Source organism: Anastrepha obliqua, chromosome 4 (assembly GCF_027943255.1).
Source record: "Anastrepha obliqua isolate idAnaObli1 chromosome 4, idAnaObli1_1.0, whole genome shotgun sequence".
In the NCBI taxonomy this organism is placed as follows: Eukaryota; Metazoa; Arthropoda; class Insecta; order Diptera; family Tephritidae; genus Anastrepha; species Anastrepha obliqua.
Window position 1 is genome coordinate 48,072,314 of NC_072895.1, and position 24,883 is coordinate 48,097,196.

Below are 24,883 nucleotides of genomic sequence, written 5' to 3' on the forward strand. Positions count from 1 at the left end.
CACAAGCGCATTTAAATTTCGTGAGTGGTGTGAATCGGTTGTATTATTTTTACTCTGTTGTGACTCGCTGTTTATTTCGTGCACCGTCGTTTAAACATTTCATACAAGTGAAAGGAAAGGGCAGCAAGAGTTGTTCGTTAAGGTATAATTCGTAAGATAATTGGAAAATTGTAAATCAAAGAAAATTAAATAAATATGTGTTATTTACATATGTAATAAATACATCGCAAGTACTGTTAAAATGCCAAAACTTTGTTGTCTGCTCTACGCCCATTCATAACAAAGTGGTTTTGATGAATTTTGGTGGGAGGCAATTCGAATGCTGCGCATGGATGCTGATTTCTCACTCCCAATTGTCTTTATTCATAAATTGCGACGCAATTTTCGCGAATCGTAAGGATGTCCTTTCGATGCTTATACATTATATCTATCTACATACATAGACAGAAAACCGTTTATTGTTCGCTGATGTTTACTAAAATTGGGATTCTGTTTTCGGTTTCATGAAGGATTTATTTGTTTTCTATAGGATAAAGCACATGAATCTACATATGTATGTAGAATGAAGTATACAATTATCCGTGGAGTGCAGTGAAACGTGTCAAAGTGGTTTTTTGTAATGGCTGTCATTTTATTCGAAGTGTGGTATATGCAATATCGTAGTTTCCATTTATTTTTAGTTCCTTTTGAATTCCCAAGCAAAGGAAATGCACGAATGGAAATCCTTAAGAAATAAAACAACTTAATAAATAACTCAGACGCGCCTGCTACTTATTGGCAGAGAACAAGTGTCAATGAACACATGAGCAGATGTGGTGCATCTGTGAGCTGTCGTATGTGAAAGAAGTCAATAATGCCGCACACACAAAAGCCAAAAGAACTTAAACAGCGAATATAAATACGTAAAAAGATGCTGAGTTTTTTATACATACATAAGTTTTTGCATATTGAGTATAAAATGTGAAGGCAATCGTTCATGACAGAAAGAAATCATTGATTCAACAAAAATTTAAGGTAGAAAATTAAAAAGTAACATAAAGTGACGAAGTTAATGTGAGGGCTTGTGAGTAGATGTATGTAGCTATGAAAAGCATATTGTTTTGTATATTATGCAGCTGGTTTTACCGGTTTTGCGAAAACGGATACAAAGTAAATCGCAGAAAAACTACCTACCTGTGTTATGTTCCCCATATTGAGAGTGTTTGTCAACATGCGTCTCCAAAATATTGTAAATAAATGCATATTGCGTATACTTACGTAAATGTATATTAAATTATGTGGTTATGCAGTAACTTAATACACAGTAAGCTATGCAGTCACAGTATTAATAAAACACTTTCGTTAGCAACGTTACTTGATGCGATGTTAAGTTAACGTGCTTGCACAGTTCCCATTTGGTTTGCAGCAGCTTCAGCTTCTACGTACATATGTACATATGTATGGATCGATGCGTCATCTTAAAATCACATCGGATTCGGTATAATGCATATATTCATATGCGATAAATGAGAATCGCAACAATTGATATGATTTCGGAAAATGTCTGAATCGCCATTCCGTTGGCTGAGTCACACTGAAATTATCAATAATGATGCTGCTGAACCCTTTTCCTTGCAGTGCTTAACATATGTATATACATATGTACATATACCTATAGTTTGTATCAAGGTGGATAAATCCACCTTGGTTTGTACGTACTATTTAAAGCTGTCAATACGACTATCAAAACAATCATTTAGTTTCCTTGCGTGCAAATCAAATATGTTTTAAAATTTTTCATGATGCAAATCAAATATGTTTTAATTTTTTTCATGAAGGTTATTATGCGCGCTTCTAACGAGGTATGTAGATTCTCTAAAAAATTATAACGGGTATAATAGTGTCGTGCGCTCCTTTATGTTGGGATTTTCACAAACCTCGTTTACCTAATTTTTAAAATCGAAATTTCGCAAACGACCCCTAGAGCGAAGTCGACTATATTAATATCACGTTTGTACAGCAGCAGCATAGTACTTTTGTGGTAAATGGTACCGCTATTTTGCTACTTTGATTCTAAACGTTGGAACTTAAGTCACATCAGAATTGACATATGTATATCCAACCACCTGCTCTACAGTTACGGAGAAAGAAGAAATGCTTACTCATGGTCGCAAAGGTGCATGTTCTACACATACATACATATGAGCTTATAAATAAAATTTGCATTCAGGCCAATAACCCCAGTTGCTAGTTGCGTTACACCTGTAATGTAATTATTTAGATTAATACTGCATATGCCTCAAAGTGTATTAAACAAAGGGGATTAAATACAATATATGACTGGACAAAACTGACCGAAATCTACTGGATCTGAGAGTGTTTAGACAGTCAATAAACGACATTCACCGGGAGACCGTCACCACCTTCTTAAGCTCCCGTCCTGTGAATGCTGTAATCGGAGTCCAACCACCACCTATAGCAGATGAAGAGCTTCAGCTTCCTCGTGAGACATGTGTAACACTGGCTTAATTACGTTCTGGATATTACAGCAGGTTAAACTTCTACTTATCCAGAATCGACCCCGACATACTAAACATATGTCCAGCATGTGAAGGCACCCCGCACGACACTAACCACCTTTTCACATGCCCCCTAAAACCGACTCATCTAACACTCCTCTCCCTCTGGACCCAACCCGTCGAAACAGCATGTTTCCTAGGCCTACCTTTAGATGAGCTAGACGAAGACGACCGATGATATGCCCGACACTAGCGGGGCTACTATTACTGTTAACAAACAAATAAACAATATATGACAATTCATTTTTTTTTTAGTTTTTGGCATATATATCGCCATTTACTTAACCCTTTTTTACTTTTCTTTTTAATCAAATTATTCCATGTAATTGAAAAATAATTAAATCTTAAATTGAAAAAGCAATTATTGAAAGAAAAAACTAAAAATGCCAAACACTTGTTGAAAAAATTATAACGCTGGGAGTGAATGCATGGTTTGTCTATTTTAATATATAAAGGGTGGGCCAAATAAGTCCTGTTAAACACAAATAACTTTTTTATCTTTTGTTTTGTTTTTATTTTCCCTTTTTGTAGGTTATAATTGAATTGTTGGAAATTTATTATGCACTGCTGCCGCAAGACCACCAACAACGACTACAATACGCTATTCGTTTTACACAATTTGCCACACAAATTGATTTTTTAAATAATGTTTTGATGTCGGATGAAGCGCATTTCCATTTAAATGGTTATGTCAACAAACAAAACTGTAGATTGTGGGGCTCTGGAAATCCAAGGGCAACACACCAACATCAGTTGCACCCATCTAAATGTACTGTTTGGTGCGGTGTTATGGCCACTAGGGTTATCGGTACATATTTCTTCAAAAGTGAGGATGAAACGCCGGAATCGATTTCAAGTTACAGAACATTGATTGAAAACTTTTTGTGGCCAATGGCGGCGCAGTATCCTAATTTGTGGTTTCAACAAGATGGAGCAACTGCGAATACTGCTAGGCAAACTATGGACCTGCTGCGTGAAATTTTTGGCGAACGTCTGATTTCCAAAAATTCAGATTTCCCTTGACCACCTCGTTCGCCAGATTTGACTGTGCCCGACTTCTTTTTATGGGGATATTTAAAAGACAAAGTGTATCTTAATAAACCAGAGACTATTAGACAGCTGAATCAAAATATTCGAAACGAAATACTGAGCCTTCAACCAGAAACATTATGTGGTGTAATGGAAAATGCGTTAAAAAAACCAATCTTTGTATCGAGAAAATTGTGGACATTTGTCTGATGTAATATTTCATATATAATTTCCATAAAATATATTCAATGTATAAAAACAATTAACCAAAATAGGTCTTATTTGGCCCACCCTGTACATACAACAGGCGGCCGCCAAAGCTGAATGGCTTGGTGCGTGACTATCATTCAGTAGTGTCTGGGTTCGAAACCTCGGACATAAAACACTAAATGCTAGAAAAAGTGTTTTCTAATGGCGGCCGTCCCCCGGCAGACAATGGCAAAACCTCCGAGTGCATTTCTGCCATCAAAAATATCCTCATGAAAAAACCCTCTGCAGAGTCGTCTTAAAACTGTAGTACCCTACATTTGTGGACCAAAATCCAGACGCACGAAGCTAATAAGAGGAGAAGATCGGACAAACACCCAACAAAGGAAGAAAACGTCTGCTATACAGTCGGTGTAACAGAAGCGTGACTGGAGAAATTCAAACTTCGATTTCGGTTGTAAAAAAATTTAAATGTTTCTAAATAGGCGTATCTTTATTGCAATACGCGTTGGGCTATTTGTTAGTTTTGTGAGAAATTTAGAAAGCAGGTTGTTTGTAGCAGCTTTCCATGTATACACCCTAATGGCATTGCATTTGTAGCAAGATATTTGAAGAAATCGTAGGCGTTCATAAATAAATGGGTGCAACGGTATACCAAAGTTAAAACCGTTGACAACTTCCCCGAATGAGGCCAAAAAAAAAAAAAGATACCTCTCCAAAGCAAGATCAGAAGACCATTGATTTGTTTGCGACAAAGCCGAACTTATCGTTACGTGAAGCTGAATCAGTTTTGAGGAAAAGTGGAGTTAATGTAATATAGAAGACATCAAAATCTGGAACACATTGAAAAAACCACTGTGCTCTTTATCACATATCGAAAAAATACTGGCAAAAGTAATATTTACGTATGAATCTTCCATTTGAGCGAATAGTTACATACGTCGTGCCTGGTGTACTGCATCGATAATCGACAACTTCAACAAACTGCTAAGCATACAGTTGAAGTTCATGTTGTAGTTGTTGTTGTTGTTGTTGTTGTTGTAGCAGCATAAACATTCCCCGTGCATATACGAGGAATGCTACTGAAGTGACAGTCCTTGGCCGGACACAAATCCGGGTTGCTCCGGCCACGCAGAACTGGCTGTCGAAAGAACGAGTTGAAGTTCATGTTAAGGGCTGCTTGCTTGAGAAATGATGGGGCCGTGTGTAGTGTGGAAACAGCAAAATGAGATGGAAATATTGAAATGTTCTTCACAGTCGCCCGATTCAAACCCCATTGAAAATGTTTGTACAATAGTTAAGAAAAAAATCGAAGGAATTCGAATATGGAAGGTCAAACAGTTACTAAGGCAAATTCGGCTGATTTGGAGCCGATACCTCTACAAAGTATGACTCACGCTTGTGAATCCCGTATAGCTAATTGTGCTCACTTAAAATTTTATTATCATATTTTATATCAACCGAATCGGCTGGTGGGGAAAAATTATCGTTGGACCTTCCACTAGAAACCGGTCCCAGTTCGCTGGCAACAGCGGTGCAGTCAACATCGCCCCGCGCGTGAAAGCTCTTTTTAAAAGTGTGTTAGGATTTTGCAGTGGCGAAAATGCAGCGATCGTTGGAGCAACGTTACTCGATAAAATTTTGCGTAAAGCTAAACAAAACGAGTACCGAAACCATTGGGCTACTCAAGGAGGCTTACGGTGATCAATCTCTGTCCAGTGCCCAGGTAAAACGGTGGCACAACTCGTTCAAGGAAGGCCGGGAGGCCCGACCTCGTCAACAATTGGACCCTTCATCACGACAATGCGCCGGCGCACGGCGCCTTCCTCTGCACCTCTGCATTGGCCAAGATGGGGGTTCCGGTGGTTCCTCACCCTCTCTACAGCCCAGACCTGTCCCCTCCGGACTTCTTCTTGTTCCTGCGCCTGAAAAGAAAGCTGAAGGGGAGGCGTCTCGACTCCATCGAGGCGATCCAAAAAACTGTGACAGCCGAATTGAACGCGATTCCGGCGGATTTGTTTAAAAATGTTTAATAAAACTGCTTAAAAAAAAATAAGGCTCATTACTTTTCAATCCAACCCTGTATATTGCGTACAATAAATATAATAAACCCATGCAATGCAGTTTGTTAGAATCGAATTGGTCAAATACTTTCTAAGTCAGAGCGGTCACGGTTCTAATAGACTGTATAAATGATATACACACATTTCTACAAGCAAGCGACTTTTGGTACCTCATGCCCCAAAAAAACACAAATGGGTTAATGTACACAAATAATCAAAGTGTTTATTTTCATGTTGTCAAATAGGCGTATGTCAAATACTTATTCCACATTATTTTTTAAACTTTGTTATACCAAAATAAATAAACAAAATTTGTAATATCTCACCATGAATTGTGATATCTCACATGATGCAATGAAATGTTTCGACAATATGTTAATAATTATGTTCTATAACTTTTGAACTTTTATTTTCAGATTGAATTTGGTTTGCTTGTCCACTTCGCATACAAACATATAAAATTACCACAATGGATTGTGGCACATCGATGGCTAAATACTTGCTATTCGCATTCAACACCGTCGTATCGGTAAGTACTCAACATTTATTTTTAACGAAGGCTACAAATCTGCACAAAAATTGTCAGTAATAAAATATGACGGACGCACACTAAAATTTAAGAAAACAAATCGGAATTGTAAACAAGTACATCCGCAAATTAAGTGGTGCGATATCAATTACTAATTGCCCAAACCCTTGGCACTATAAAGAATAATATTAAAAGGCTTTTTAAAAATTCAAAAACATTTATTTGTTTAACTATACTGCGTTTCACTTGATATGCAAGATTTTTACGAGTATTTTGATTTGACACGGCGTCTTTCTTTACGTAGTTTGTTTAATTTGTTCTCCTTTAAGGGTGTTTTTGCTTTAGGGCACACAGACACACGAAGCACAGGACATTATCATTTGGCTAGGGGTACTGGTTTTCAAAGGTAAAAGCAACTAAACACTATACGATGGGCGTCAGCTAATTTGACATGCTGACAGTTCGATTGACATGGGAGTTTTTCACCACAAATGTGTATTTACAGTACCGCAATTGTGTTTTCTTTTGTTTTGGTGTACAAAACTTCTTCAAGGTCGTAATGAAACCGTTTATATATGCACCTTGACTGCCACATATCTTCAAATATTGTATAAAATATTATAATAATTCGTTTACTCGATGCTACTGCGCGACTAAGAATAAAAATAAAAAAATTATTAGTCAAAAGACTGCCAAGTTAAGGACCCAGGCCTGTTGGATCCAAAAATGAACAATTTTTTCTAATATTCAATACGTCTTGCTAACTCACTCGATATCCTCTTCTGGTGTAAAGAATAAGTAAAATACGGAAGTTCATAATTAAGTGCAACAGTTGGGCATCATGGCACTTGAAAAATTTCCATGACAACACAACAACATGTATGCGCATGTATTTTCCATCAAAAATTTGCTAATGCCATCATGCCAGACCATTTGCCCTTAATTGAAAATCGCCCTAATCTGACATTCTCTAACTTTTCATCTTTCATCATCTGTGGTATGATTTCTCCAATACAAAGCTTCATTTAAACCTATGCTTTTTGCCGAGTCTGATCGATGGAAATTCTAAATTCTTGCTAAAACTGAACGATCGTTCGCTGGGCGTCTTTGATAACTCAGGATTCGAGGGAAAATTTAACAAATCATAACCCTATGTTATTTAATCTCGATTGATTGATTTGATCTTGCAAGTTGTAAATATTGTAATTTTTTATATATTGCAAATTTAAAAAAAAAAATTACATTAGATTAATTTGAGGTTTGCACTTCGCTCTCATGATCTTTTGCGCCCTAAAAAAAGCAAAATATGTATATGCAATTTCAAGCGCAGTATTTTATAAAATTTATCATACTGAAAATCAATTGCAAACCAGCGTTGCAGTATTTCAGTACGAATTAAAATAATTGTCTTAAGGGGCGTCGTTGTTGTTGTAGCAGCATAAACATTCCCCGTGCATATACGAGGAATGCTGTTGAAGTGACAGTCCTTCGCCGGATATAAATCCGGGTCGTTCCGGTTAAGTAGAACCGACTGTCGTGGGTATTCTAGTGTAGAGGAAGAAGAAACAAAAAAATAATTTTACTATACATTTGTTTATCATTTGTTTGTTGATTATTAATTGTTACATTAAAAAATAACCAAAAAATAAATTGACAAAATTATGCGCAGTCAAAGTAGGGGGTCTAAAAAAAAGAGGGTGTCCTGGCGTGCGTGATTCTAATCCTCCTGGTGATCTGAAAAATAAAAACGAAATGGATTCTTAATTATTAAAGATACCGCTATCCAATGAGCCTTGACAAGTTAAATATTTTTTTTTACAGCCGCCATGTTTGAAATTGCATATTTTTCCAACAATTCCGATTTTTTTTAATACTAAATGCAAAGTTATAGTTACGAGCTGGGGTCATACGATGAAGGAATGTATAAAGAACATCCTTCCCAAATTTGAAATAAATCGGTCCAATAGAACTCGAGATATCTAGTTTTGAGGAAAACGCGTTCTAAGTTTTCAGACAAGACGGATCAGAACCGATGCCATGTCACCAAAAAGGCTATAACTCATGAAATAATAGGAATTAAAAAAAAATTATCTTAATAAATATTTTTAAATGTCTAAACTTTGCAAAAAAACTTCGATTTTTTCAAAATTCTACACAAAAATATCCAGTTTAACACGAAAAGTACTTGCTTAAAACTTTGCACCCAGTACAAATAAAAATATTCATATGCTAATTTTATAAAAAAAAAACTAATTATCGATATAGTAATCGAGTTATTATAGTAATCGGCTAAAAGCGCGTAAGCGGTTATCGCGTCAATCAAGAAGAAGAATCGAGTTATGCCCGATCATATCTAATTCCAATACAAAAGATGAAGAATACCAATCAAAACGAGCATTAGCTGTTACTCTGTTGCTCATTAAGACAATATTATTCTGAATGCGTTCACGATTTGTTGTATTTATTGCATTATTTTATAAGAAATACTGCAAAGAGTGAGTTGCTCTATTGTTTTTCATTTCATAATGCAAATACTTACATAATGCAATAAATACATTGTATTTGTATATATGAATCTATATATATTTCCACAATCGGTGCTCAGTAAAAAATGTTCGTAGAGCCTAACAAATTATTTTTGTAAATTAAACAATGGCTTTGTGAATCAGCACATTTGTGGCTCATCAATTACCGATACAGCGTGAAAAATTCCATTGTGTGGGTCGAACTATTCAAAAACGAAGAAAATCGAGCAGCAGCATCGCTAATTGCGACCGATATAGAGCCATATTATGCTTGACGATTTTTGTTCCCAAAAGTGAGTGAACATTGTCTGGAAAACATTGATTGCTTTTTATTGATTTACTTTTATAATATTCCAATGACTACTTCTGCAATTGAAATAACATTTTCGTTTAGTAAAAATAGCAAAATCCGATTACTTCAAACACGCAATACATCACAAGGGAATTATCATATAATATGAGCAACAACAAAACTGGCTTGAAATGCAACTCCACGCCTTTGAAGTGAGAAACAAGCTTATACACCTATACATTATATACATTATATATTATATATCAAAACATTTCGTGCGCACACTTAAATTGTTATGAGAAACCTAAGTACCATGAGAAATCAGGAGCTTCGCATGCCGAGAAAACTGAGAAATCAAGCGGACCTACGACATTAAGTGGCAATTATAAAAGGCGGCGCCACTTCAACATTGCTTCGCCGTTTTTTTTTATATTTTTTTATTTTTATTTTGTGTTATCAAAATTTTTTAAGTTTGGTATCCGCCGTAGGCAAGTTTGTTTGTGCTTGAGCTTTGCAAACCATTCGATATTTTCAATGCTTAGAAAGAAAATGAGTGATACCTATCGTTCAAAGTTTTAGACTTCAATGTTTTTCTCAAATTAATTCAAAATCAAAAAAGAAACCCGAAGAAGAAAAAGATACACTTAAAGGATAAACACAATAACTTATTTTAAAATGAGATTCAATCCGACTATTATTGATGATTAGGCCAGTTTAGCTGAACATTCGTTCAGATTTCGTGAATGTTGCGGTGATACAAAGTATTTTTTCTCACGCTTGTTGGGATCAATCAAGGACTTCTCCGTGGTCGGAGCCGCCAACACCAATCAAAGTTGAAGTATCAGGAATTGTTTTTTGAATTAATATTGCCTTTAAATTTTATGCATTTTGCTTACCTCAATTTTAGTTCCCAAGCCAAGAGTAGTGCTGTGAATACAATAAAAAAAGCTGCTACTGTCGTACGTGGATAAAGCTTTATCGATAGTAGAGCAAAAAATAAAATATATACGTATAAAATATATACGTCGATAGTTTGCTAACTCTGGTTTGTGTGTGGCATTCGTCTTTTGGAAGGCAGTGAAAAACTTCTGAGTACATTTCTGCCGTGAAAAAATCTCTCAAAAAAAAAAACCTCTGATTAGTCAATTGTTTATGCTTAGGAATACTTACATAGTACACACATTAAAGTACACATAAGTTTACTTCTTAAGCTTTCGAACAGTAATTTCTGTACATTCTTATAAAAGCCAACAACAAATTTCATTAATTGCTTCCGTATCTAAACAAAAAATAAGTCGAGAAAAGCAATTTTGTTGTGTTTATTTGTTTATCGCCGGATCTTGGATCGTTGAGGCTATACAGTTGCGAACGAAAAAATCTGTTTACCATTCATTATTTTTTACATGCGAACGTTTAGTAATTTTGGTATTACATCTTTTAAGAACGTTTAATAAATATTTAGGGGGAATATTCAGTATAATGCCGAAAAAAAATGCTTAAAGGGGAATAGGGAGATGTATTCCCATCCTAAACTGAATGCTGCACCCTCGGAGACTTATAGTTTTGAGTAATTTATGGTTAAAATTGTATAATTTAGCGAAAGGTTAGTGTAGCCAGATACTTCAAAATAAAACGAGTTTCGTATGCTGGTAGAATTTTACAGAAACGTTCGACTAGAATGGTGTTTGTAAATTTGTAGAATTTTTGCGCAGAATTCTTTCCGGGTAGGAGGCCTTTGGCCACGCTTCAAAAAAAATAACGCTCATAAATTATAACGTCAAATGTATTTGTGTAGTATGGAGACATCATAACTCCTCATCTCCATCATCAGCACTGAATTGAAATACTTCATTTTTGTTCAAGTCTTTATTTTCATTTGCAGGCATGCGGCAACACAATATTTTGTGTCAATTCCAATGAATTGTTATTCTCGTTTGAAATTTGAAAGTGATGATATTGACAAATGCATTGCATTTAATTTTTATTGAAATATTTTGAATACAAACATAAAAACAAGCAATAAATATATATTTTATGAAAGTTTAGAAAAAAATATAATATATTATATAAAATGTACCCGAAAAATATTGGTCGGTCGAAAAAGAACGTTCCATGGAAATGAACGTTTTGTTTTTCATACCAAACTGGCAGATGGCTTGGCAAACCAAACATTTTTTAGGGCATTTGCCCACTATTTTTAGCTTAAAGGCACCTGGGACTGCTCTCTTCATATCAGTATAAAACTAAGCTTCCTGAATCTAATATATTTAAAGCCTGCTTTGACGCATGCTTCATCGTCCATAACCACCCAGCCATATTTATGGCTATATAATTTTCGCGCACTTTTTTATCACTCTTATTTTCTTTATCATTTCGATTGGGTCCTACAATCTTTTTACATGATGGAAGACCTTCACTTTTGCACACTTCTTGGATGTTTCCTTCCGACATACCGGCCTGTTTTACAGCATCTCGAAGTTAAAGGTCAGGTTTTTTCGAATTATTTACACCATTATTTGGCTCTTGTTTCCGACGCAAATTCTTTTTTCTTTCACAGTCAGGTTTTCGTTTCACCGACAAGTTTTCATTAAATTTTTTCAGCACATAAGTTACCATACTTTTCCGATAATTTAAAGTTTTTCCTTTGGCATTATGTGACCATTTTCTTGTTTTTTGCGAACAATTTTCTCCGCAAGCTCTCGGTTAACCGAATACATTTTGAAGAGTACGTTGAAGGTACAAACTATGAATACCTATGTTTACTTAATTTTTAATTACAGATATTTTACGCAAGTGATGAGTAAATAAAATCGTCCAGTTTTTTTCGTGTCCATCCTTTAATGCGCGAAACTATAGTGAAATTGCTGAAGGCATTTTGAAGGCAGCTACTTACATGACTTTTATTTATGGATTATTATGAGTTATAAAGGTTCTTGAGGAACCACTACCTAACATCTCCACCAAGTTTCATAAAATCTTCTTTACATTTTTCTTACCAAAATTTGGCAATTGCTTCTGGGGCAATGCTCATAAATTTAACGTTTCTTCTCATTTTACAATCAATGTTGTTTGCACATTTCACGGCTGTGAATTTAGTACTAGCCTTTAGACGGCGTTTATAAAGGGGGACTTTTGTTGCTTCAACATTGCGAGTTCTCTTTTGGTGTTGCCCGCCCTGTTCACATACCTTTCGATTATTTAGTTTCTAGTCAACAACAACAGTGAGAAGGATGAGAACACAAAGGGTGTTGACAGTGCACGAGTTGACAAGTAACGGGTTGAAGCAACAAATGTTACCCTGTATGAACGCGCTCTTATTAATACTCATTGATTTCCAGAGCTGCTATAGGTCTCTTCTATTCGCCACTTGTCTGCTCGACTAACTTAACGAAAAATTTGCATGTGAAGGCAACAACAAAGTTATCAAACAAGATTCCCCGCTAGCGGGAATTGTTATATCTCATAAAACTGGTATAACTCATTATTTTACAAAAGGTATAACTCATTCTTTTATTTATTTATACCAGTTGCTTCATCCATTCGCCACTTACTAACGGTTGGCGAATCGAAAATGCCTTTACTCTCATAACATTGACTAATTTTCTTAAAATTCGACATTTTTTATCTTCCATATGCTCTCTATCGTGGCATTGCGTAAGCTCGTTTCACAAACCACAACATATTCATGTTAAAAAAGTTGTGTACACATTGGAGCTTTAACCTTATTAGACCCTTTACTCTTGGACTGCAAACTTACTGACTGCATGCATAGTTATGCCCGCTACTGTATTTGTGGATTACCCAATAATAGCACTCCATTAATTCGCTTGAAGCCGGCTTTTTACGGATTGCTACTTTTACTTCGACATTCGCCACTTCTGATTTTTGTTTACCTACACTACAACTCATTTACTTATGAACGTACCGGTCGAAAATGGCATGCATGTATGTATGTGCTCTAACGTTTTTGTTATTGTTCAAAAATCCTATAGTCTTGGCACTGACAAAAGGCCAGCCGCATGAGCTCGGAATGTCTTGCATAGGGGGGAAAAAAGATTTTAAATATGCTTTCCTCGGTATGACATCATCACAGTAGTTTAACTTAAACGAAACAAAAGCCAAGTTCAGATTAGGGTTGTTTAGTTCAAGGGTGAACATAAAACATTAAATAACGATGATTTGTGGAGCAGACTATTGGAGTTGAAGGAGGTAGCTAAAAGCTCATTGAAAAGGGAAAGTAATCGTTATTGAAATATAGGAATGTACACGGAAACATCTATTCCTCCTTTCCAGCATTGCGTGGTGCGACACCCATTATATAGTATGTCGACATTACAAAAATATTGCCCTGTGAAAATTTTGCGTATTTCGTATGAGAATAGAATGCAAAAAATTCAACAGTACTATCATACAACTTATATTTTTAATAGAATACAAACTATATACAGCTGCGGTCAAAATCTTCGTAGTGCACATACGTAAAATGGAATGGGTTAAAAAACTGCGTGTAATCGCTTTTATAAAAAATTTTATTTTTCCCCTCTTATAGCCCAAATGTCAAACAAAACAAATCCCAAAAAATATCCAACGTTTATCTTATTTCATTAAGGTAAAATTATATTATATTTAGAGAAACTGCAGCGAATTTTGAGCAGTCAAAAACTTAGTAGTGTAACAAATTGTAAGAAAAATGTTGACAAAACTTTTATATGATGGTGATTTTTGTTTTTTTTTTTTTTACATGGGGTTTTGTTTAGTATTTAAATTAGTATTTTGTTGCATGACTCTTTAAAATTGCAGCACAACGGCGTTGCATTGAATCAACATCTTTCAATCGAAATCGACTCCCATGCGCTCTTTACAGCTTCCCATAGTTGCGTATTAGATGTGGGCTTGCGTTGGGCTACTGCCTCCTTGGTTTACGTCTGGTGACTGTGGCGGCCATTCCATTACGTTGATTCCTCAAACCATCTTTTAGCAACTTTGCACGTGTGTTTGGGGTCGTTGTCTTGCTGGAACGTCCAAACAAGCGGCATTTCGTGTCTGGCATATGACAGCATGATGTCCTTGAGTATACCAACATATTGAAGCGCCAGTCATCATTTCCTTAACCCAACGCCTGGCCAAGAAAAGCATGCTCAGATCATAATGCTAGAACAACCATGCTTTATTGTTTTTGTTGTATACTTTGGCTGGTATTCGGTGTTAGGTGGTCGTCTTACATATTGGCGCGATCCCTTTCCACAATACAAGACAATCTTCGACTCGTCCGACCATAAAATGTTGCGCCATTTGGTCGAAGGCCAATTTATATGTTCTTTGGCGAATCGAAGTCTCTTTTCCACATACGTTTTTGTCAACAACGGTACTTTACCTGGACTGTGGGCACCCAGGTCGTGCTCACGCAAACGCCGACGAAGAGGCCTAATGCTCGAATACACTTTTAGGGCATCTTTTATCTCAGTAGCAGCCGCAAATGGAAACTGCTTTGGGTATCTGACGATAGATTTAACTTCTCTTGCTGACATTGCTAGCTTTCTTCCACGCTTTTTGCCCTTTAGTTTGTACTTGATGGCATTACGTATCATTGTTGGTGAGCAACTAATGATATTTTGCACTTCCACATAAGTTTTTCCATCAGCAATCAATTTTTTATGAGGGCTCGGGTGTGACTGACTAAAAAGCCGCTGGAACTAAAATTTCATGCAAAATTAACGAAACCAACATGCTAAGTTTAACAAGTGATTGCATAACTTGAAGTCGACTTCTTAATCTAACGGATTTTACTGTGGATAGCGAAAAAATGTGATAAAAAAACGAGGCCACTTAAATATAATGAGCCATAAGCACTACTAAGATTCGGACCGCAACTGTATGCATATTGAATATAAAAATATTGAACGATTCCCCTACTTCTTTTAACTATCATATTAAAGTTTTCGCATAACTGTTTTGACCTGAACAACGCTCACTCTTACCTTTTGTAGAGGGTAGAAAATGCTACGCATTCGCCTGGCCAGAGTCAACAGTTGACACGCAACGCTATGACACAAGAACACCAAAATTTGACAGCTCTGTCGCAGGGCGGAATAAATACGAGATTATTGCGCGAAAAAAAGACAACATAAAACTCAGACATCCTCAACCTCACGTTCTACACACACTTAAGACCCATTTGGCGGTTATGAATCTTTTATTATTTAGGTACATACTTATATTATTAACACGGAGCGGAGTATTCATAATTCCAATTAGTCACTTTTCGAACATATTCTTTGTTTCATTTTTCTTATCTCTTCTGGCCCCCTGCATGTTTTATGCTCTCTTGTTGTCACTAAGTATGTGCTATGTAAATAGTAAATACATATGATTACATGCTCAATCAGCAAAAGCCTCTTCCATTTTTGTTGGTTTGCCACCCATATCTCAGTTTCGTACTCATTCACTGCTAATTGAACTTAATTGCTGTGACTGTATGCGGCTATTGTGATCTTATTACAACAATAAGCAAATTAAAGTAGATTCTGTTTTTATGCGGTAGATACGTTCCGCAAGAAACAGCATAAAAAAACAGCATAAAAAAAGCTACCAGTTCTATAGTAAAACTATAGATACGTTTCAAAAGTGCTAAGAACCGCATAAATCCGAAATAATGTAATAAAATCGCATAAAAAGAGGGCACTAGTCCCATATTATAACTATAGATACGTTCCATAGACCGCATGAATCTGAAATAATTAAATAAAATCGCATAAACAAAATATTGTATTTTTGAAAATTATATCTTTATTTAAGAAACGTCAGAATCGAAAAATAAATTTACGTCAGAAATAGAATCAGACAATATCCACATGTTGCGCATTCGTTTAGGATTTGACATAAAATCACTTTCGTCAATTGAGGAAATGTACACGTCTGATCTAGATGGTTATGCATCGCATGCATGTAAATACATACATACTTACATTTGAGCGATTCCCTGTCATGTCATCCAAGTATTTATTTTTATTAAATTTTTATGAAAATAATTTTAGTAGTAGGCTGAAAAAATTTTGAGAAAAATGCAATTATTTGTAAGTTTTATTCTATGTTGAATTTTGTTTTTTTTTGCATCTCAATTTTATTACCTACATCTGTCTATGGATACTTGGTAATTTTTATAGCCTGGGTGGGAGGTTAATTGTTACTTGAAATCAACATTTAAATAACAAGTTTCAAGGGATATTTACATAGCTTAGATTTACTATATTAGCAAAATAGTTTTTTTATCTGGCAATGCTTTAGGTCTAGCCTTAATTTCTGCGTCAGCTCCATGTGCAGTATTTTTTGTACCTCTTTGTTCGAGTGAGTTAATAATTTTTGTGTATGTTTCGTGCTGTGTTTCTGGATTACGTATTTTATGGAATACATTTCTGGGTCGCGGTGTAAGTCTTCATCTTTTCACTTCGTTCCTTTTTTTGGCCAGTTTTGCGTCAATGATCATACCCAAGTATTTGGATTTTGAGTTTTGAGTGATGACTGTGTTATTAATTGTTAGTGTACCATGGTCATATTTGCGATTGGTACATATTACTTGGACCGTTTTGTCTGCGTTTACTTGGATTCCCCATACCGGTTGCTTAGGTAACATCGCAGTAATAGGTAGTAGTCAAGTGGGAATATTTGTCTTAACTTATATAGTAGTAATTTTTTGGAAGGTTTTTTAATTTTATTTTTGGTTTTTTTATTTTTTTTTTTTGAAATTTATAAGAAAACTTTTTATCAACGTGAACTGAAAGAATTTTGAAAAAAATTCAAATTAAAAATTAAAATTAAATGAAATTAATTGTTTGCATAAAAGTAAACCGAAAAACTTTTGAAAAATATGCAGTAATTTTAAGGTTTATTCCAGTTTCAAAATTTTCGTATAAAGTTTTATAAAGTGAAATATCTTTCGTTATTTTTGTAATATACTTTTTAAAAAAATTGTTTTAGAAATTTTGTTTATTTTTTTGCTCAAAATTTTTGTGGACAAATTTTAAATTTTTTTGTTCAAAATTTTGCGAATATTTGTTTTTTAATTAATTTTACATTTATAAAAACTTTACGCAGTTGATCAGTCTTTCGTCTTTACGGCACCCTCGTAGATAGGTGAGTGCGTATTTTGCGTAGACTCTTATTTGTCAAAAAACAGAAATAAATAAATAAAATTAGGATACGCATTAACCCAGACAGACAACTGACTTAACGAGAGGTAAAAGAATTCTTCAAAATCAAATCAAATGCAAATAACTTTGCATAGGGTTTTATTTGTAAAAAATGAATTTTTTTCTCAGTTTTAGTGTTGTCGCATATTTTTGCTATTAAATGAAATATTTATGACAGGCTTGTAATCTCAGCAAGAATTAACAACTGTGTTTTTCTTAAATACATTTTCAAAGCGCTCTTATCTGCTTTATTTCTTTGATACATACGAGTATACATATATGTATATAAAGCCAAGCTTTATAAACGTAAACACAGATGGTGTATATGGCAAATATGGGATTTATAAGTAAATATACCTTAAGTAAGTATACCTACACATACTCGTGCATACATATGCCTATTGGTGTTTACATGCTTGCAATATGTGCCACGTATGCATGCATGCATGTACGAGTATGTATATATGTACGTATGTATAGTATTTCCACACTCAAATGTTAATGAATAAATGCATGACGAATGCGAACGACAATAAACAATCGTAAACTGCTTTTGTCAGGTACATAAAGCAAGTGAGTGGAGAAGCTGAAGAGCAGTGAACAGTAAGTGAGCAGAGTGAAACTTCTGCCTACAAGAGGGATGCCCAGTTCATGGCCACCCACTGCCTTGCTCTATATAAATATAACGGGTGATTAATAAAACAAAATGTGAATCTGTTTTCATCAGTCTTATTCATATGAGGTGATGTTGCTAGAACAAAAAAATGCTATCACTGAATCCATTAAATTGGCGCTTACACCCTTTGAAGACAGTGAAACACTGGTACAACGAGTTCATTCTCGCAGGATTCATTTCTTGAAGGCCGTCCAAAGCGGTTGTTGGGTCAGAACCAATCGAGGCTGTGCGCCATTGCTAACGCAAGATCGTCATGCGACTTATCACGAGATAGAGGCATCCATAGGCATTAGTGGGACCAACATATATTCAATATTGCGTGAACATTAATTGGCCATCAAGAAAATTTGTTCTCGTTGGATACCGAATAATTTGACAATTGCTCAAAAAAAGACTCTTGTCGATTGATGTAAACGAATGTTGAAAAAATTCAGTCACGGCGGTTCAAAGCATGTTATAGGCAGGTGATGATGCATATGAGGCGGAGACAAATCAGTAATCGACAGCAGTACATATAGGTGCTCCAAAGCTTAATTCAACAAAAGTGGTTCGCGAAAGAAGCAGCTCAAAATAAAATGTCAGTTTTTTTTTGGAAAATTTGGTCATGCCGCAACTGTACCACTTGAGAAACTTAAAACAGCAAATTCTGAGTGGGGCACAACCATTTCAGCAGTTTTCGGAGAATTAAGGAAAGTTAACAGTCGAAGACGAATATGTATTGGCTCACACAAGAGCGTTTTTGAGCACTCAAAAGATCGAATTAGTGGATCATCTGCCTTACAGTCCTAATCTGTCACCTAAGGATTTGTGATTTATTTTTGCTCCCGAACATCAAGACATCAGAACTAAAATGCAAGGTCAACCTTTTTCAATGCGTGAAGAAGCAGTTGAAGCGTTTAACAGCTCGTCTTGGAGATATATCTACACTTCTGGGTGGCAAAAGTACTTTGAAAATTGGTTCAAGCGAAATTAGAAGTGTATTCATTTCCAAGGAGCTTATTTTGAAAAACAATAAAGCCATTTTCATTATTATTTTACTGTGAGTTTGTTGATTATTGATTATTGGGCTCAATATAAAAGCCAACCTTCGTAAAATAATTCACCAAATACATATTAAGGGCTTTGTTTTTAATAAAAAGTTCCAAATAGTGATTCTTAGTAGTACACCTTATACAAAAATATAGTATTTGTATGCAGTGAAAACGTGATGAGGGTCAGTCAGCCTGCGAGTAACATATATTTTGTTTTAGCTATTCGATATGGAAATGGTGTTGTAAATGAGAATAATTGTTAAATTGATATATAAGTACAAATGTACAATATGTATGTACATACATATGCTTGGGCATAGATGAACCTACTGTACTTGTATATGTATAGAAGTAGAGCTGGTCTAGTGGTATTGTACTTCGTGAATTCCACATACATTTATTACTTAAATTTTTATTTTATAGTTACATATGTATGTACTATAGTTGGATTGGATATACTGCAATATCACTTTGCCCGCTGTTAGTTATTACGCGGTAAGAGTCAAGGGGGTATTTGTAATATAGGGTGGTTCTAGTGTACTGTACTTTGCACTGCCCCAATTTAAATACGTTTTTCGTGTCAAAATATAGTAAACTTGAAAAAGGGATTGACAGTTTTACAAACTGTTATAGTGGTTGTTGCATTGAGACACAAAAGTTGAGTGAAATTCATGCCAGAACAAGAAAGTGAGGTTCACAGATCTAAAAGAGGTTATTCTTCTTAATTGGCGCGAAAAAGGTTAGGATGCTGAAAAAACACTCCTTGGTGGGGTGAAGTTCAAGCTATTTCTGTACGCACCTGCCCTAACCGTTATTAATTGGTACCCCAATGATTTCTTCTCTCTGCTACAACAAAAACGATATACACAATACAAAGTTTCGAAATTTCATCAAAATTTCCACTTTTTAACCAGAATTTTAAAAATTCTGCTGGGTGAGAAATTTTTTATCCCATTGAATCTTGGTATAATGAAGTGGATGTTTCAACTGACTTCAAAATACTGTTGAATTATGGCAACTTTTTTTGACCATGCTAGGCTTCCATGCAAAAAATCGAGCATGCACTTTGCATGGAAGAAAAGGCGTTTGACCTAAGCGAAAAGTAAAAAAAAGTATTTTATAGCCACTTGCAACTTTCTCTTTGTTATACTAAAATTCAATGGGCATCCCAACAGAAACCTGTTGGAAGATAAACTGCCTCTTACATACAACAGAAGTCATTTATTTGAACTGAAAAACGAGGTTCAACAGTAGGTATAGTGGTTGTCGGTTGACACACCTAGGCCTGCTGTATGCCCATTGTCCAGGTTCAACAGTACATATGTACAAAAATCACCTGACCCGACGGACTATCGACGAGCAATCTACGATATTTATGGATAAACAATTGCCGTGTCTCTCATTTTATTCAAGCTTTCTGCCCATCATAGACGGAGAGCATAGGAAAACTTTCCTAACGTTGCCACCATTATGAACCGATTATTGTAATAATAGGTTAATCTCCAACTTATCCAAACTAACAAATCCGTCTTAACATATATCTCCCTCTGATGCCTTTCCGTCGAAATATCATCGTTAGATGACCTCGTTGTAGATTATCGTTCCATGCAGGGCTTAGTAAGGCTGCTACAATAAGAACATTAGCCATTTATCTACTTATATGAGGAAGATTGGCCAATTAAGCATTTAATAAATAAGCAAAATAATCTAGTTTACTTATCAAAGAGAGAGAGTGAGAGAGACCATACTACGAAAATTTAGACGTTTGAATGATCAGGTCAGGCATCATTGCTTATGCCGTGTGAAGGACTTTGTTGCTGTTGTCGACCGCCCAATGATTTGGAGATCAAGTTCAATACAGATGGCTTGATGAGCTGAAAAGAAAAGGTTTTAGTGAATAGAGGAAACACCTACACGATTAAATTTCTGCAGCAACCGGTGCAGAATGGTACAGCCCGCCCAATCACAAATATTCCTGGAGAGTTGTATTCTCGCAGATTTATTTTTTCTCAAGAGAAATTCTCCAATTCTAAATACTCGGGGAGAGGATTTTCTCCGAAATATTGGGAGTAGGAAACTTCGAAACAATTGAATTCTGTGATTTTCTTTTTATTCATGACAGTATTAAGAATATGTCTGATAATTCGCATTAAAGGTATGCCAACCCAAAAGAAGAAAGATTCTAAATGAATTCGAAAAGTTTAATTATTCTTAAATAGTTTTCTTTTCTTATCTTTTGGTTTATTAAGCTTCACTTTATGGTTGAAAAATGTAGCTTTTTGTAAAGTTACAATACAATGGGGCCAACCTGCATGAATTATGCTCATTAAGTTGTGTGCATGTATGCATGAGTGTATGTAGTTTTCTCTATTTCCGTCTGTTATTGTTCTATTTATCCATTTGTTTTGAATCTCGCCGCATAAAAGAGTGTTTAGGGTTTTTAGCTTTTGGTATGTATCCATACAATTCAATATGCAAATTCTCAATTCATTTGGCAATCAGCTTCGCATCACCTGCTGTTGCTGCCCTCTTATATTTGAGGCTGTTTTACTTTCTTTTTCATTTTTGGTATTTCATTGTTTCCTCCGTCAGTTCGCACAGAATTTGTTTTCTATTTAAACGTGCCATTCTGCTCTTCTCAACAGAAACACTCGGATGCGGGTTTCTTTTATTTATTTTCCTAAAATTTTTGCTTCTATTTATCGTATGCCGCGTTTTATTTGTTTATCGCCCATTATTTGTGCAGTTTATTCTTGGCAAACCTGTTTGAGTTTTAATTTTTGTTTCTATGTGTTCACTTGTATGTACATATGTATGTACATATTTAAGTACGTTTATAAAGTTGAATACAATTTTTCATTATAATATTTAATATTATGCGGCTTAATTTGTTTTTAATCTACTTTGAAGTTAATAGTTCAACAAATACGATAAAAAACCACGGCTTTCAAGGCTGAAAAAAATAGCTTACTCTTAAAATTGGAAGCACTTTGTGTTCCTTACCCTTCGCTATAACATTTCTGCTACTAAATAATTGGGATAAGTAGAATATGGGAAACCACTTTAAGGTATCTTTGAGAAAATATTTCTCAGTAAACAAAACTGTATCAACTAGAAGGTGTCGCGACTTTTCTTCCATAGAAAATCTCATGCTCGAATTTTTTAATATGGACAACCACAAATCCACTGTATTTTGTAATCAACTTGTACTTTGTTACATTAAAATTCAATGGGCTAAATAATTGCAAACACCGAAAAATACTAAAAATTCTGGTTTATAAAGTTGGAAGTTTCGATGAAATTTTGTACAAAGCTTGAAACTTTTGTTACTTTCATAAAAATTTTTCAACGGGCTGTATATGCGAAGAAATCGTAGGAATACGAATTAATAGTGCTTAAGACAAAGTATACTTTTTCTGGTGAGATCTTCTGAAGTCGCAGATGCATGGCAATAAGCCACAACCCTCAGCCGAAACTGTTCAGATGAGTGATTTTGGAACTTTTGTGCGAAACCGCCGTGGACATTATTATTATGTGCCATATAAACTATTGAGCTTGCCAGCGAGTCTGCACATAATTGGGCTTGGGTTTTGTGTTTGGATTTTGTTGCATTGCTTTTTGTTCATATCGCCGTGGAACATTGGAACGATACCATATTCCAGGCTTAATAGCGTACCTACAAAATTATTTTGTATTATACCATTTGAACTCGCCTCTTTGTTAGAAAACGCAGCAATTTTTATTTCTCCCTCATATGTCGTACTGGACATGCCACATTTTTGGCCTCTGTTAGTGCCGCTTTTGCTCCAAATTGTGATGACACATCTAAATATTGGCTGAAAAATCTCCCCGAATGACATAGACCTTTTATAACTCGGCTCTTCATGGCAGCGGTTTACACTCGGAGTTTTGCCTACTGAGAGCGGTAGCTAGCAATTTTTTGTAATTTGTTATTTTACGTCAACGGTGGGAGTCGAATCCGAAAGCATACCTGGAAAGTTTGTAACGCATTCTAGTCTGGCATTATATAAAATTGATCTGGTACACCAGGGTGACATTTTGAGTGCTCCCAGCGATAACTTTTTATCTATCTTAAAGTCTTATTTATTTTAAAGTTTCTGAGTTTCTGCGAATGATAGTTCAAACTCCCGCAGTATTTGTAAAAAAGTCAGAATCAGAGCCTCGTACTGATAATAATTTCGTTCCATTGTTCAGGCTTATTTATTGCCTCTTAATTATCAAAGTTGGTGTTGTTCTTCTAGCTACATAATGTCTTCTGCTTCCTCAGAACTAAAGCGAAGTTATAAGGAAAATCGGGTGTGAGATTCCTTATGGCGCATGCATTTTAGGTCTGTCTTCCGCAGTCACGTCTCCACTTAACCAATAGCAAAGTTCAAGTACTGCAATAAAATAACCTCCTTCACGTATTCCAAACACGATTTCCCACACGATATAACGGTTCTATGGTATAGATTCATCTAAAACTTAATTAAATGGGATTAACACTCTTAAATTGCGCGTTTATTCGGACGACATATGTACATATGTATGTATGTATGTATTTACACTAGATTGAACGTGACAAACGGAACAGATGTGCTTACCTTCTATTTTTGTTTCATTTAAAGTTTCATTAAAAGTTTGCGGTCTTTGATTTCCCGATGAGTCATTTATTTCTTAGTTTTAAATACCAAATTAAAAAACCACCTTTCAATAGCATATGCAACGTTTTCTATTTCGTCGGCATCGCGTCCTGAAATGAGAAAAATCTATTCGTGTTCAAAGTTGTACTGTTCGGTAGCCATCCATACGTCAGAATGGAGGCAGCCATGTGCCCGCAATGATTCATAAACTCCATATAACATAAAATTTGTAAACTAATAAAACTGAAATGGGTCGTTCTCTGTTTATGGGTACAAAGTTGTACCGATCGGTTGATGAGTTTCATCCCGAAGGCCTGAAATTATTTAAAGTATTAGCTAAAAAAAGAGTGTCATTTTTAAGAAAATAGTACCAAATTATTAACTCTTTCGTAGAAAAAAAAACAGAGAATTTAAAAGTGGGACATATTTGGATTTTCACAAATGCCTACTTGAGCAATGTTGTTTGTCATAGGAATTAGTTAGCATTAGAATAACATTGAGCTTCTTACGTAATACGAAAATTTAAGCAAATTTGAAGCATTTGTTATATACGAAATATGTGAGTTCCGTATAATACTTTAGATAAATAATTAATGGTGTACTTTGCTGGTATCGCACACTGTTTCGTTCGTAGAAATTGTGCGCTTAGGCCCAGAACGGCATTCGTTGCAATATTCTACAGCTCTTTCTCTTTCATAATCGCTATAATGTTTTTTTTTGTTTTCGTCCCATTTAGTCCCAGAGTGTAGTTAGTTGTCGTTCGAAGACTTCTCAAAGATTCCGACTTGTGGTGGTATAGCTGTGTGTGTGATGAACGGTCATACAGCCAGTAAAGCTACTGATTAGGGTAGACACTCTGGATCACTTGGAATTACAATTGTTATACATTTTTTTTGTCGGGACAAACTAGCAAGTAAAGCTCTCAGATAACATTAAGACCATTGTACTGCACTCGGGCTCCCTTTTCAATTTTCTTTAAATCTAGAAGAAGAAGAAATCTGAGTAGATCTTGTGGGGCCAAGGAGCCAAGGTGGTCGCTTTTTAACACATCAGTGCCAAAGGCCTCAAGCCTGATTCGAGTGAAGGCCAGGCAGACACGCAGAAAGTGGTCTGCCGTCACATCCTCCTTTCCACATGCTGAGCA

General features: G+C 35.4%; 1 protein-coding gene across 1 annotated transcript in view; it reads left to right on the top strand.

The window, feature by feature from the left end:
- The window catches only part of LOC129245055 (23 kDa integral membrane protein), a 52,696-nt gene continuing 27,813 nt past the window's right edge, over positions 1 to 24,883 (top strand). The window contains exons 1-2 of the mRNA XM_054883019.1: positions 1 to 142; positions 6,274 to 6,386. Coding sequence (XP_054738994.1) covers positions 6,327 to 6,386 — 60 coding nt within the window. The 5' untranslated portion in view covers positions 1 to 142; positions 6,274 to 6,326. The remainder of the gene's footprint in view (positions 143 to 6,273; positions 6,387 to 24,883) is intronic.